The sequence below is a fragment of the Urocitellus parryii genome, chromosome 9, assembly GCF_045843805.1.
Source record: "Urocitellus parryii isolate mUroPar1 chromosome 9, mUroPar1.hap1, whole genome shotgun sequence".
NCBI classification, from domain to species: Eukaryota; Metazoa; Chordata; class Mammalia; order Rodentia; family Sciuridae; genus Urocitellus; species Urocitellus parryii.
Genome location: NC_135539.1, coordinates 93122974 through 93136857, shown reverse-complemented (window position 1 = coordinate 93136857; position 13884 = coordinate 93122974). Strand labels below are relative to the sequence as shown.

The window sequence follows — 13884 nt, the reverse complement described above, 5'->3', positions numbered from 1 at the left end:
AAAATAACCATATCAGAAAATAAAAGTACAACCTTAACTCTGCCTCTAATTATCTTACATGACTTTTGAAGCTGTACTTCACTTTCTCTTGAATCCATTACCTCTCTTGGAAAATGAAAGCATTTGGTTAGCTATCTTTGAGTGATGAGAAACCAGTTATTTTTGTTACTTCATGCATTTATTCTTAATTGATTCTTTCTTTCAGAAATACAGAAGAAGAAAGTTCTTGGTCACCTCCTCCAGTAAAAATTAGGCTGATTTCTCCTTTGGCAAGCCCAATTGAAGAAGTAAAGAGCAAACCAAGAAAAACTGCAGAAGTTAAAGGAAAAACTCTTGGAAGGGGCAGAAAGAAACCATCCTCCTTTCCAAAGCAAGTTTTACGCAGGAAAATGCTATAATTTTTTTCCAAGATTCTAATGTACACCTGTTTGTAAAGTCATCAAAATTGTGTGGATTATTAAAAATTATCCAATTTGGAAGAAAATAATTTATATAAACCATTGTAAATTTTTGTAAATAGAATGTCTTCAGTAAGTAAAGTAACTCCATACGGAGTGTGATTCTTTTAGTTCAGGTGTTTTTTCTATTTTATATTAAGACTTCATACATTTATATAATATGTAAATATGGCTTCTTATTGGAATGTTAAATAAAATGTATACTTAACAGTAGTTTGTGTCAGATTTTTGAAAGGGAATTTCTGTCTTAATGATTTTTATATGCTAGTAGGCATTTGTCCCATTTTTCTCTCTATAGTTAAAATACTAGACCAATCTTAAAATGAGGGTGATTGAACTATTATTTTTTAAAGTTGTTATTTTATAACTTATGCACTTTGATTTTGTGATTAAGATTTCTAATCATAATGTGTTCTTTTATTTGGTTTTGCCTGTTACTATGCTGAAATTGAATTATGGGCATGTAATTTTGCTGCCTTTTTGTAGTTTCACAAATTTTGTGTAATCTACCTACCTCAAATGAGTAGTTTTCCAAGTAATGCATTGTGGTTAACTCTAATGTTGGCATTTCTTGTTTAGCAAGCTTAAGGCTATTTATCTTTAATATTAGTCTCTTAATTCAGAGACTTATTACCCAGGTTAGATTGACCGGTTCACTGCTTATTAGCAACCTCATGAAAAGATTTGAGAAGAAAATGTAAAATAAATCTGTTTTACCAATATTCAGTACACCTTGTGTGTGCCTAATATTGATAAGGGGAGAAGTTTGGATAAATTTTATAATATTCTTGCTATAAAGAAACTTACTGAATCACAGAATTCCCTTAATATTCAGGATTTAAAACTGGCAAATTATCATAGGACCTCAGGCACAGATTGAGAATGGGAAGAGATGAGTAGATAAAGAACAAGAGAAAATGAAAGCACCCCTTTTTCTGCAGTAAGACTTTGTGCAATGAAGTAATGATACTTGATGCAGGCCATAAATTTCATCAATAAATAAGTGTTGTAAAATAATTTATAGTAGGTAATTGATAGTGTGTAATGAATGGACCATTAATAATTGATGATCTGGAAACAAACGGCCTTTGTCAGCTAAGCTTTTAATGTTTTAGTATGAAGCATAGCAGTGTGGCTTTTTACATTATTTTTCTACCAAATAACAGTATGGACAATGAGAAAATGATGAAAATGCCTCTGCCAAGTAGCGACCGTGTGATAGTAGCAGTACGAGTGCGGCCATTTAGTCAGGTTAGTGGTAAATGTCACATTGCCTTTTTGAAAATTTAACTGATTTTGATTTTATTAATTTTTTAATGATAATTATAAAACTTATATTTAAGCTGCTTGTCATTTATGGAATATTAAACTTATTTAAATGAATTTGTTAATAAAGATCTAAATATGATTTAGTAAGCACTTAATTTTATTCCTTTGCACAAGTAGCACAATAAAAAAATTGATAAAAAGATATACTGTCAAGGTAATATTTTTTAAACCAATGCAATTTGGTAAACATAACTATATTATACTGTTTTTAATAAATATACTCCCCCCATAAAAGAAGATTTTACTCAAATTGCCAATTCTAAATGAACTCTGTTATAATGAATTTATGCATAAATGTATTTTTATATTGCTTTTCACCAAAACACTGCTAACATTTTTAGGGTAGTTCATCAATTATGCTCTATAGAAACCATATATAGCAACCATATATCTGTATCAATGCATTGGTTAAATTCTAAGGTAATTCTGAACTGACCCACTCGGTAAACTTTTTAATCAGCTGCTAAGGATCAAACACCACTAGAAACTGAGAACACAAAGGAAAATCCTTTATTCTCTAGCAGCTTTCAGTTTAAGTCTAATATAAGTAAATTTACTAAATAATCTGATTCAGTAAGATACTTATTGTCATAATAGTAAAGAAATAATATACCCAGAAAAAGGTTAGGTCTAGCGAATTTTGCCTGGACAGATCTTAAAAGGCTTCCTAGATATTGAGTAGAAACATTTGAGATGACTATAAAGAACAAATAAAATTTGGATACAGACAGTGATAGAACACACAAAGGCTTTACAGAAACTTTCTGATGGGGATACTATGTCATGCTTACCTTTGATGTGATGGGGTCTTGCCCACTTCTATAATTTACCTTTACATTCATCCATGTTGCAGAAAATATTTCAGTAGCCAAGCAGTGATATAATCAGATGACATTAGGTGTAACAACTATTTACAGCTTCTGAAGTAGCATGGTTTCTTGACAACTGATCAAACCATGCCAAAGAATTAATGACCAGTAAATTTAAATGCCATTCCTTTTCCCCCAGAAGGGAGGGGAGGGCATTTTTCTAAGCTACTTAAAGCAATTCTGAAGGCACTTTTCACACTGGCCTCTAATATTGCTACAGTAACCACTTGGAGGTTTTAAATAACTAATGAAAAGGATTTGTAGGAGAGGGAGTAGGTAAGTCTCACACTTGAACAACTGCAATACCTCCTACATGATCTTGGCGCTCCCAGGTTGTTCTTTACCTAGCAATAAGAAAATCTGAAAGTCAGTGTCTTGTAACTCCTTGCTCAAAACCTTCCAGTTATGTAAATATTCCATTTTACAGTTTATAAGGCCTGGTGACATATACTGCCCAACTTTAATTCCATATCTAGTCTTCATTAGGAAATCAGAGAACCAACTTTGAGATGCCATCTTTCAAACTCTTATTGAGTAATGCAATTTGCTCTGGCAATTCAAGATTTTTAGTATAGTCAGATAATATGCAACCATCACTACAGTTTTAGAACATTTCATCGCCTATACTAAATGTTCTTTTTGGAGAACCTATAAATATTCTATTTCCCCACCCATAAACAACTACTAATCTACTCTTCCTGTCAATTTCTTTTTTCTTTTTTTTTTTTTTGGTACTGGGGATTGAACTCAGGGGCACTCCACCACTGAGCCACATCCCCAGCCCTATTTTGTATTTAGAGACAGGGTCTCATTGAGTTGCTTAGCACCTCACCATTGCTGAGGCTGGTTTTGAACTCCTGATCCTCCTGCCTCAGCCTCCCAAGCCGCTGGGATTACAGGCATGTGCCAACCGCACCCAGCCTCTGTCAATTTCTTTGCTGGATATTTTTTTTTTTTTTAAGAGAGAGGAGAGAGAAAGAGAGAATTTTTTTTTTTTTAGTATTTATTTTTTAGTTCTCGGCGGACACAACATCTTTGTTGGTATGTGGTGCTGAGGATCAAACCCGGGCCGCACTCATGCCAGGCAAGCGCGCTACCGCTTGAGCCACATCCCCAGCCCACTTTGCTGGATATTTTTGTGACTGGATGCCTCACTTTAGAGACGAGGTCTTGCTAAGTTGCACAGACTGATCTTAACTTCTGATTTCAGCCTCCTGTAGAGCTAGAAATAAAGGTGTGGGCTACCATACCCAGCTCAAATTTACATTCTTTATAAAAACAATATTTTGTCATAGATATATCGAATTTTGCTTATCCATTTTATCAGTTGATACACTGAATTATTTTCACCTTTTGGCTATTGGAAATAGTCCTCTAAGGAATCTTTCAGTAACTTTATGTGTGGATGTATGTTTTCATTTCTCTTGGTTTTATGCTGTGCCATCAAATAATCAATGCCTGGTTGTTTTCCAAAGCAGCTGCATCCTTTTACATTCCCACCAGTTGTGCATGAGGGTTCCATTTCTTCACCTTTTTGCCATTACTTGGTATCTTTTTGATTATATTCATCCAAGTCAATGTGAAATGGCATGCATTCCATGATTTTTATTTGTATTTCCCTAGTGACCAATTATGTCAAGCATTTTTTCTAGGTGTTTAATGCCTATTTATCATTCTTGGAAAAATTGTCTATTCAGAGAGACTTTGCTCATTTTTATTGGATTATCTATTTTCATCCACTTATTTATTCATTAACTCATTCAGACAGGTCTGTGTTGCCCGCTATGCTGGGCTCACATGATCCTCCTGCCTGAACCTTCTGAGTAGCTGGGAAAATAAGGACATGCTCCCACACCTGGCTCTCTTATGAACTGACCTTTATAGATTCTGGATGCATTTCTTTATCAGATAGATGATTTGTTGTGTTTTTATTTTTCCCACATTTTTGGTGTTGCCCATGGAAGCAAAAGCTTTCCTGGTACTAAGGATTGAACCACTAGGGTACATTGCCACTCTTATTTTTCATTTTGAAACAGTCTTGATAAAGTTGGTAAGGCTTGGCCTTGAACTTGTTATCTTCTTATCTCACTATCTCCCAAGTAGCTGGGATTACAGGCCTGCACCACTGGGAGAAACAATTTTGACAAGGTTCAATTTATTTTAGTGTTTGTGTTTTGTTGGAGTTACAGATCCTTTGCCCATTCCAAGGTCATGAAAATTTGCTTTCTTTGATCCATTAGGGGATAATTTTTATATATGGTTCAAGTTTATTCTTTTGCACATGAATATCTAGTTCTGGCACTATGTCTTGAAAAGGCTATCTATCACTATTGGATGGTTTGGATAGCCTTGTTGAGAATTAACTGGGTTTATTTCTGGACTTATTATTCTAAGAAAAGCCTGTCCCAGTGTGTGAGGACCATCTATAAGGTGCCATTAGACCCAAGGAAAGGGCAGATCCCTAGATCCTTATTGCACAGAGTCCTGGGCAGCAATAAGGCTAGTGGATCCTCTGATTTGGATCAGAGAAAAGTGTTTGTGAAGTGGTCAAGACAAACATGACTTCCTCTGAGTTGGAAGTCCCTGGTCTATCTTAAGCTAATATCAAAAACCTTAGGCACATTCCTGGTACCAAGGGCACCAGGGTCCCACATAACCACTCTTAATGGTTTTGTTTATACTATGCTGGGAAACCTGACCAAGTTTGCTCAAGGGCAATCAGTAGTGATTACAAAATGGTTTTGATTATAGTATGCTGAGAAACTAGGGATAACTGGCCAGTTTTGCTGAAGTGGGATCATAGTGGTTACAAAATGGTTTTGTTTAGGATATTCTGAGAAGCTAACTTCTGAAAACTTAACCAAGGTTGCTAAAGGGCAGTCATAGGATCACAATTCAAGATGGCTACAGTTTTGTCAAGCTAAATCCCTGTATTCCATTCTTCATCTATCTCTTAAAATCTCATTCCCCTGCTCCCCACCTTTCCACAATGTGCCCTGAGCCTTCAGTTATTAAGGCCATTTACCCAGTATGTAAGCAGAGTCCACAGAAATTGTAGAGACACATGCACAAAAAGACAATACTTACATAAATGATTATTTTTTCCACCATGAGCCCCAAGAACTAACCAGTAGCCTAGTATGTATCCTAAGGATAGGATCGACTTGGGTTTTCATGTGACATGAGGTGTGTGACAGGGTGTACAGGTTTTGTCTTGATAATAGCATGCATTCCAGGGGAAACAAGACAAAAAAATGTTCACTACATATTTGGCAAGGGTAAATCTGCACTGTCCATCAAGACAATCCTAGTGGCATCATTTCTATCAGGCAACAGAGCAGCGGGCAGCAGCTGGGGCTGGTGTGGTGGAACCAGGTGCTGGCCAACAGGAGAAGGTCTGTGAGTGATCCTTAAAACTAAGGGCAAAAGGGTACACCAGACAAGGAGGCCAACTCTAGAGCTGTTTTCTTTAGCCAATTCAGGACATAAATCTGACTATAGTCAGAGAGTCCAAAAGGATCAACAGGGATCTAGTTGGGAGGGCCAGATATCCTTCACATTGTGGTCAGAAATAACTGACCTATGTAGGGGGAGGTCAAACCATTTGTGTCTCCCACTTGTTCCCTCCCTCAGATTTAATGGTTACAGTCTACAAAATGGAAGTGTTTTCTGTCAACTGGCAGTATCACATCTGGATGTACAACTTGGACATGGGTGGTTTGGGAACAGGGTATGGAGCTTTTAAGTGCTAATGAGCAGCAGGAATGCCAGCTGTATAGGCATTAAAACATTAACGCTTCTCCAAGGACTTCAGCAAGCAAGGTGACTTTGCCTAATATGGTCCATATCTTATTTTAACAAGCCATTTCTTCTTTCCAACCAACCTTACTGCCTGAATGTTTTATGGCAGATGGCAGTATCATGACACATCAGTATGTTTGGGCCAAATCCTGGACAGCATGTCCTCCAAAATGGGTAGCCTAGTCACTGTCAATGCAGTGCAGGTATCTATATCACACATCAATTCTAAAGCTCTGTGTCAGAGATAGTGGCAGTCTGGCTTAATCTTGCTATGAGGGGCTTTATATAATGTCTGTGGCTGTGTCTACATAGGTTAAGGCATAGTTCTAGCCTTTACTATTTGGCAAAGGGCCAATATAATCAAACTGCCAGTCCCTCATGGCTCATGGGTTAGACAGCTCAGTGGGTCAAATCCATGGTGCCAGAGGTATAATCACACCAAACATGGCAGCCACAAGTCACTATATTTTAGGGGCAATCTTACCTCCATAGCTGTGTTCCATTCTACTTTAGCACTTTGATTGAACCCAGGGACACTTTACCACTGGGCTACCTCCCCAGTCCTTTCTACTTTTTATACTGAGAACAGGGTGTTGCTAAGTTGCTGAGGGTCTCACTAAGTTGCTGAGGCTGGCCTTGAACTTGAGATCCTCTTGACTCTGTCTCCCAGGTTGCTGGGATTACAGGTGTGTGCTGCTGAACCCAACTCGGCCTACACCATTAAAACATTTACCTCCCTATTTCCAGAAGTGCCAGTCTTGATGTGAGCACATGATATACAGTTTTGCTGAAGTGGGATCATAGTGGTTACAAAATGGTTTTGTTTAGGATATTCTGAGAAGCTAACTTCTGAAAACTAACCAAGTTGTGCCCTGATTCGTGTGGCTCATAGCTCCCCAGGGAGGCTTTCCCAATATAGATCATTTGTCATTGTGACACCCATATGTAAGGAAGGCCTCAGTGACAGAAATGTGTTAGGCAGACAGGATTAAGTTCCCCTTCTCATATGTTTACAAATGGGGTAGACCATTGGGGCCTGAAGGTATGCACGGGAACCATGAGGCAATATAGCACATAATCAATACCCTGATTAGACAAGGCTGCATGAACACCAGGTCCCCTGGTGTGACTGGACTGAAAAAAAACCCTGCTGTTTAAAATCTCTAACCTATAGTCTTCGAGGCCACCTAATTCCCCTCTAAAATTATCATATAAATCCCCAAACAATAACCACCCGTTGGCAATCCTCTTTGGGACTTCTCTCCTGAGGGATCTCTGCTTTCTTTCTATTGCTTTAATAAATCCTGTTACTTCACTCACCCCTCATGTCTGTGGAGCTCATTCTTTAAATTCACAGGACAAAGAACATCAGTAACATTCAGTACAAATCACCAGCATCCTTGGCTCAGTTGCTACGAGCCGAGAGCTCGGCCCATTGGCTGCTGTGATTTTGTATTAACCCTCAAACCAGCATCCATAGCAGGTTACACCTGCAGCAGTCCAGATACATGGTCTCCCGCTGCGGGATCCATCTGTACAGCAAGCATTTTTGGATATGGGCCATCCCCTACTGAAGAGATCATATGCATTGGGTGGCCACCTGGAGTGGGGAGGTGGTTTCAAAAGTAACTGAGCCTGATGCTCTCCACCACTAAAGAGTTCATAAGCTTTTGGAGAGGACACTATGCTGAGGATACACATGCCACTTATTTAGAGATCTGTGCTATAACAGGTTGAGGCTGATTAAAAAGGCCATCCATCCACCTTTATAGGTAGGACAGTTCTCACTGTGACTGGTAGAGTCTTGGTCAGTGGCCCCACCTGTAGTAAGTCTCTGTATACACTGCTAGAAATTGCTTTTCTAATGAGGTATACCTAGTTTCAGCTCCCTTCCAGAGCTGTGACCAAAAATCTTGTGTCCTTGTTATTCTTTTCAGAGACCCTAACTCCAGCCATCTGCTGAGTAGATGACATCTAATTGCCTCGACATGCCTGATAGAGTGTGCCTGGGCTGTCCAAGTCTTTGCTTTCACAAGTGCCTCTCGTTGAGGAGCATCCCAATCCCTCTTGTGTGGCTCCCTTCTTAACCCACTGGTGCAGGGAGTGTGGGCATCCGAGTAATGAAAGCTTCCAGTAACTCAGGAGTCCCACAAAAGCCTCTACATCCCTTCCCATATGCGGAATTGGAAGGTTTGCACGTTATCTTCTACCAAGCCCCAAACCAAATGAGTCTTATCCTACCTGACCACCCCCAGGAACTTCTTGGACAGATCAGGGCCCTAAATCTGGTTGGGTTGACAAACCACCCCTCATATGGAGATGAGTACAGGTGTTATACTCTGTCCTCTAAGAGATTTTAATCTTCACCATTAGCATGATATTATCAATAAAATGGAAGCAGGCACTATCAGCAGGGAATGAGAACAGAGTGACCCTGAATCACCACATCATAACAAATAGTTGACCATGTGGAATGTCCATTGTCTTCCTCCCAAGTGAAGACAAATTGGCTCTGGTGTCAGATTGTAAGGGAATGCTGGAAAAGGCATTAGCTAAGTCCGGGACAGCATGTGCAGGACTAAGAAACAAAGTGATTTTTTTTCCCCAGTACCTGAGTAATATTAGGTGTTGGCAGCCTCTTTGAACAGGAGCTGAGCACACCCCCTTCGCCTTGAGTAATGAAGGTTATTGAACTGGCATCACATACAGTGAGAAGCAAGTGGGCCTTACCTTCACTGGGCAAGGAAGTGCAGCTCTGGGAGTGGACGTCACCCAACGAGACCGGGCTACACCCTCCTGTTTCTTGAAACACAACCTCTTGCCTTATTTGGGTGGAATATTCTATCAAATGTCTTTTCCCCAATAAATACAAGGATTTGGGGCATTCTCTCTCTCTCTCTTGCCTCCTTTGCTCCTCTTGCCCTCCAGCACAGGAGCTGACCCCTGAAGTCCCAGAACTGTCCCTGACCCTGAAAAAGGTATTTTGTGTTTGTGTGGTCTTTTCATTGCCAGCCCAACTCATGCAGAGTGACCCTGATTCCATTGCCCGCATGGGACATGGGTGACAATTAGGCACGGATAGGAAACGAACTTTATTGAACTCACTACAGTTGACAGTCTTTCTTCAAGTCCCATCTGTCTCTCCCACCCAGACAGGGTTAATCTCAGCACATCCACATGGCAGCTTGTATGGCCTTGTGTTGACAAGGGGTGGGAAAGCTCAATATTGCTTTTACTACTCAACCAAGATAACTAGAAAGCAGATGTGGCATGATTAACTTCATTCCAGCACCCTCAAAAAAAAAAAAAAAAGTTAAACATGGGGCTGGGGTTGTGGCTCAGTGGTAGAGCGTTTGCCTCGCATGTGTGAAGCACTGGGTTCAATCCTCAGCACCACATAAAAATAAATAAATATATTGTGTCTGTCTACAACTTAAAATAATAATTTTAAAAAAGAAAAAGATAAACATATGTCTTAGTTCCTACACATAAATAGATCTGCAATGTCTTTTTTAATAGAATGTCCACCCCTAAAATGTTTGGGGGAAACAGGGAGATCAGTACCAAAATGGAATAGCAGGAACCCTCGTACTTTCTAGATGCAACAATATGTGTTTTACTCAGTTGATCTTACCCCAGATTCATCAATAGCTTTTTCCAACCCAAAAGCATTCTGGCTTTCTATGCACTTGTTTTTAATGTTCCCAGAGGACCAGTAAGTGGTGGGTTCCACATAAAACCTCTGGTTACCCCTCATATTCTGGTGTAGGGGACAGATGAGGCAAGGCACCAAATATATCAGGAAACAGTTTTATTTGGCTCCAGCCAGATTTAGAGGGCACAGCTTTTGCTGTAATCAATTAATCCCCCTGAACCCAAGTTCAGGTAGTTTCAGAACTTTATACCCAGCATGTAAGGGGAGGGACTCAGAAGTTCACAGTCTGCAGAAGTTCACATAAAAGCAGCTTTTTCTTTCACTGTTCTGGGCAAGTTAACTCTTCAAGGACAACACCTGAGAAGGGGAGAGCTTCTTCTCCCGGTTCTTTCCTCCCCCTGCCAGCTACCATGTTACCATGGAGCCCAAGTGGTAACTTCTCTTATCTTAGAAATGTAGACATCTCTGTGAAGCCCAGCTCAAGGCCAGAGGACTTGTTAAAGAATCTGCGTTTTTTTTTTTTAATCACATTTTGCATTTGCTAACACACTTCTACAAACTACTATACTGGATAAATGTTTGTGAAAAACTAGTAAAGGGGCTAAAGGGGCGTTCAGCACCTGGAGTGCTGATTTCTTCCAGGCCAGTGACCAAATAAAATAGAGCAACAGGAAAATAGGAAGTTTACCTACATTGAACTCTTTTGTAGAGACTTTTGCTGATAGTCCCAAAATCAATTAGGGTGAAGATTTCTGGAGAAGTTTAGTTGATATTTTCTGTGGAGGAGGGGGTGTCACTATAATCCCTCACTCTGGGGAAAAACTTGGCCCCACTCCTAATGACGAAAAGTTCAAAGCCAGCCTCAGCAACTTAGCAAGGCCCTAAGGAATTTATCAAGACCCTGTCCCAAAATAAAAAATTAAAAGGGCGTGGTGCAGTGACACATGCCTGTAATTCCAGTGGCTTGGGAAGCTGAGGCAGGAGGATTGCAAGTTTAAAGCCAGCCTCAGCAAAAGCAAGGTGCTAAGCAACTCGGTGAGACTCTGTCTCTAAATAAAATATTAAATAGGGCTGGGGATGTGGGTCAGTGGTTGAGTGTCCCTGAGTTCAGTTCAATATGCCTGTACCAAAAAAAAAAAAAAAAAAGATAAATAACAGGATGGATTCCTCCCACTCCCACTTTTTATCATTAGGGGTGGATCCCTGGGTTTGGAGCAGCAGTGTATTGAATGTCACTTATCCCACTTGCAAAGGAAAGGTGACATCTTGCCACTGCCAGTGGATGGTTGCTGATGCGGGCTATTTGGTTAGCCAAATAGAAACGCAAGACTTGGGGCTGGGGATGTGGCTCAGGCGGTAGCGCGCTCGCCTGGCATGCGTGCGGCCCGGGTTGGATCCTCAGCACCACATACCAACAAAGATGTTGTGTCCGCCGAGAACTAAAAAATAAATATTAAAAAAAATAAAAAAAAAAAGAAAAGCAAGACTTGTGGATTGGGGGGTAGGGGTTCCACCCTCTATCATTTGAACCTCAGGTCCTTCTTCACTTCTTTCTTCCCAGGCATTCCAATTTTTTCATCCCATTCTGATTGCAAGATGATAGCTAACATAGTTCTCCTCCCACCTGCCCAAGCTAGGGTATCTAGCTTGGATCTTGATCTTCCATTTTCTCAGCAAGCATCTATCATAAAGACCACTCCTTCCTACATAGAATTAGATGGCCTACCTGAGACTTCCCACCAACTTCCTTTCCCTTGACCATTTCCTTAGTCTCCTTCTGGTTTGCCAATTTTTCCAGAAAAATCTAATCCCAATGCATGAGAACTGTCCGCAAGTTCTGTCTCACTGGGAGACCAAAGAAAGAAGATAGATCCAGGATTGCACAAGATGAAATTTACTGATCCAGGGTAGTAGCAAGACCAGGGTGCCCTTCAATTTAGGTCTAAGAAAGGGAGCTATGAAGTAGCTCCTGACCAAAGTGACTTCATCCAAGCTGGGAAGAATGAGATATAACCAGTTTATTTTGAGCTAATGTCAAAGATGGCAGGCACATTCCTGGCCCCAATAGCACCAGACCTGGTCATTAATCTCCACACATCACTTTAATAGTTTTGTTTATTTACAGTATGCTAGGAAACTTTGTAGTAAAAACCAATTAGGATTACTCAAGGGCAATCATAGCCATTATGTCTCAAGATGGCTGTGGTTGTGTCAAGCCAACTCCCCATAATTCTCAATTGAATTACATTATTAATTGTTATTGTTGTTGAGGTTGTTGTTGTTGTTGTTGTTTTCAGTGCTGTTTACCAAACCCAGTACCTCACACATACTAAGCAAGCACTTTACCACCAAGCCACATCCCTAGCCTTATGACATGAGCCTGCATACCTACCCTTGAGCCATTACTGCCTTAATCACTGTTGATTGGCAGTAAGCTGTGACATCAGAAAATGTGAATTCTTTTTCTTCTGTTCAATATTGTGTTAGCTATTCTTGATCCTTCACAATTCCACATTATTTTATAATCATCTTGTCAATTTTTACAAAGTTACCAGTTGGAGTTCTGATAGGAATTATAATGAATCTGTACATCAGTTTGGTGAGTATTATTTACAATGTTAAGTCTTCTGATCCATGAACATACCAATGTTGGTTTTTTCCAGTTTGTAGAGCATAAATTTCTTCCAACAATGCTTTGTAGTTTTCAGAATGTAATGTTTTACACTTCTTTCGTTAAACTTATTCCTAAGTATTTTCTTTTGATGATTGTGGAAATGGAAATGTTTTCTCAATTTAATTTTTAGATTGTTTAGAAATACAGTTGATTTTTTTGTGTATGAAATAAGACATTATTATTGTTTTCTTTTTATAGTTGATTTTTGTATATTCATCTTATGTCATGAAGCCTTACTGAATTCATTTATTAATTTAAACAGTTTTTTTAAGTGGATTCCTTAGGATTTTCTATCTATGAGATTATGCCTTCTATATACACAGTTTATTTCTTCCTTTCTTATCTGGAGGACTTTCGTTTCTTTTTATTATCTAATTGCCCTGGCTAGCATCTATAGTATAATGTTGAAAAGTCAAGAATAAAATTCCTTGCTAGGTACAGTGGCACATGTCTATAATCCCAGCAGCTTGGAAGGCTGAGGGAGGAGAATCGCAAGTTTGAGGCCAGCCTCAGCAACTTACCAAGACCCTGTCTCATAACAAAAAATTAAAAGGGTTGGGAGGTAGTTAAATCACCCATACCACAGGATGGAACAAAGAATAAAAATCCTTTCTTGTTCCTTATCTGTAAATGAGTAACATTTAGTCTTGGCAATTTTGCATGAAGTTAGTGTGAATTTTTCATTGATACCTTTTATCAGATTGAGGAAAGTTCATTTTGTTCTAGTTTGTTGAGCATTTATGTCATGAAAGGGTATTGGACTTTGACAAATTCATCTATTAAGATGATAGGTGACTTTTGCTTTTTATTCTATTGATATTATATATTACATTCAATCATTATTTCAAAATATACTCAGGATTTATTTTAATCAGGGATGATAAAGTGACAGGCACAACTACTTTATAGTCCTCTAGCCTTCAAAAGTGGTCATGCCATGCCAAGTGTCAGACATAAAGAGCAAAGGAGGAATCATGACCCAGAGCCTTTACTGTGGTTTCCTTGGGAAGAATCAAGCAAGCCACAATAGGCAAATTGAACTAGTTTAGAATTAGATAGTATGAATAGTTTGGTGGGTTCTGGGCTATAAGGTGGTCT

The 13884-nt window shown here is 39.3% G+C and overlaps 2 protein-coding genes across 3 annotated transcripts in view; both read left to right on the top strand.

The window, feature by feature from the left end:
• Ahctf1 (AT-hook containing transcription factor 1) overlaps nt 1-668 on the top strand; it is a 66206-nt gene extending 65538 nt beyond the window's left edge. For both annotated transcript variants that reach the window (XM_026405747.2, XM_026405746.2), the window contains exon 36: nt 206-668. In XM_026405747.2, coding sequence (XP_026261532.2) covers nt 206-398 — 193 coding nt within the window. In that variant the 3' untranslated portion in view covers nt 399-668. The remainder of the gene's footprint in view (nt 1-205) is intronic.
• A 957-nt stretch (nt 669-1625) lies between these two features.
• Nucleotides 1626-13884, top strand: part of LOC113184155 (kinesin-like protein KIF28P) — an 86074-nt gene continuing 73815 nt past the window's right edge. Inside the window, exon 1 of the mRNA XM_077802937.1 lies at nt 1626-1709. Coding sequence (XP_077659063.1) covers nt 1626-1709 — 84 coding nt within the window. The remainder of the gene's footprint in view (nt 1710-13884) is intronic.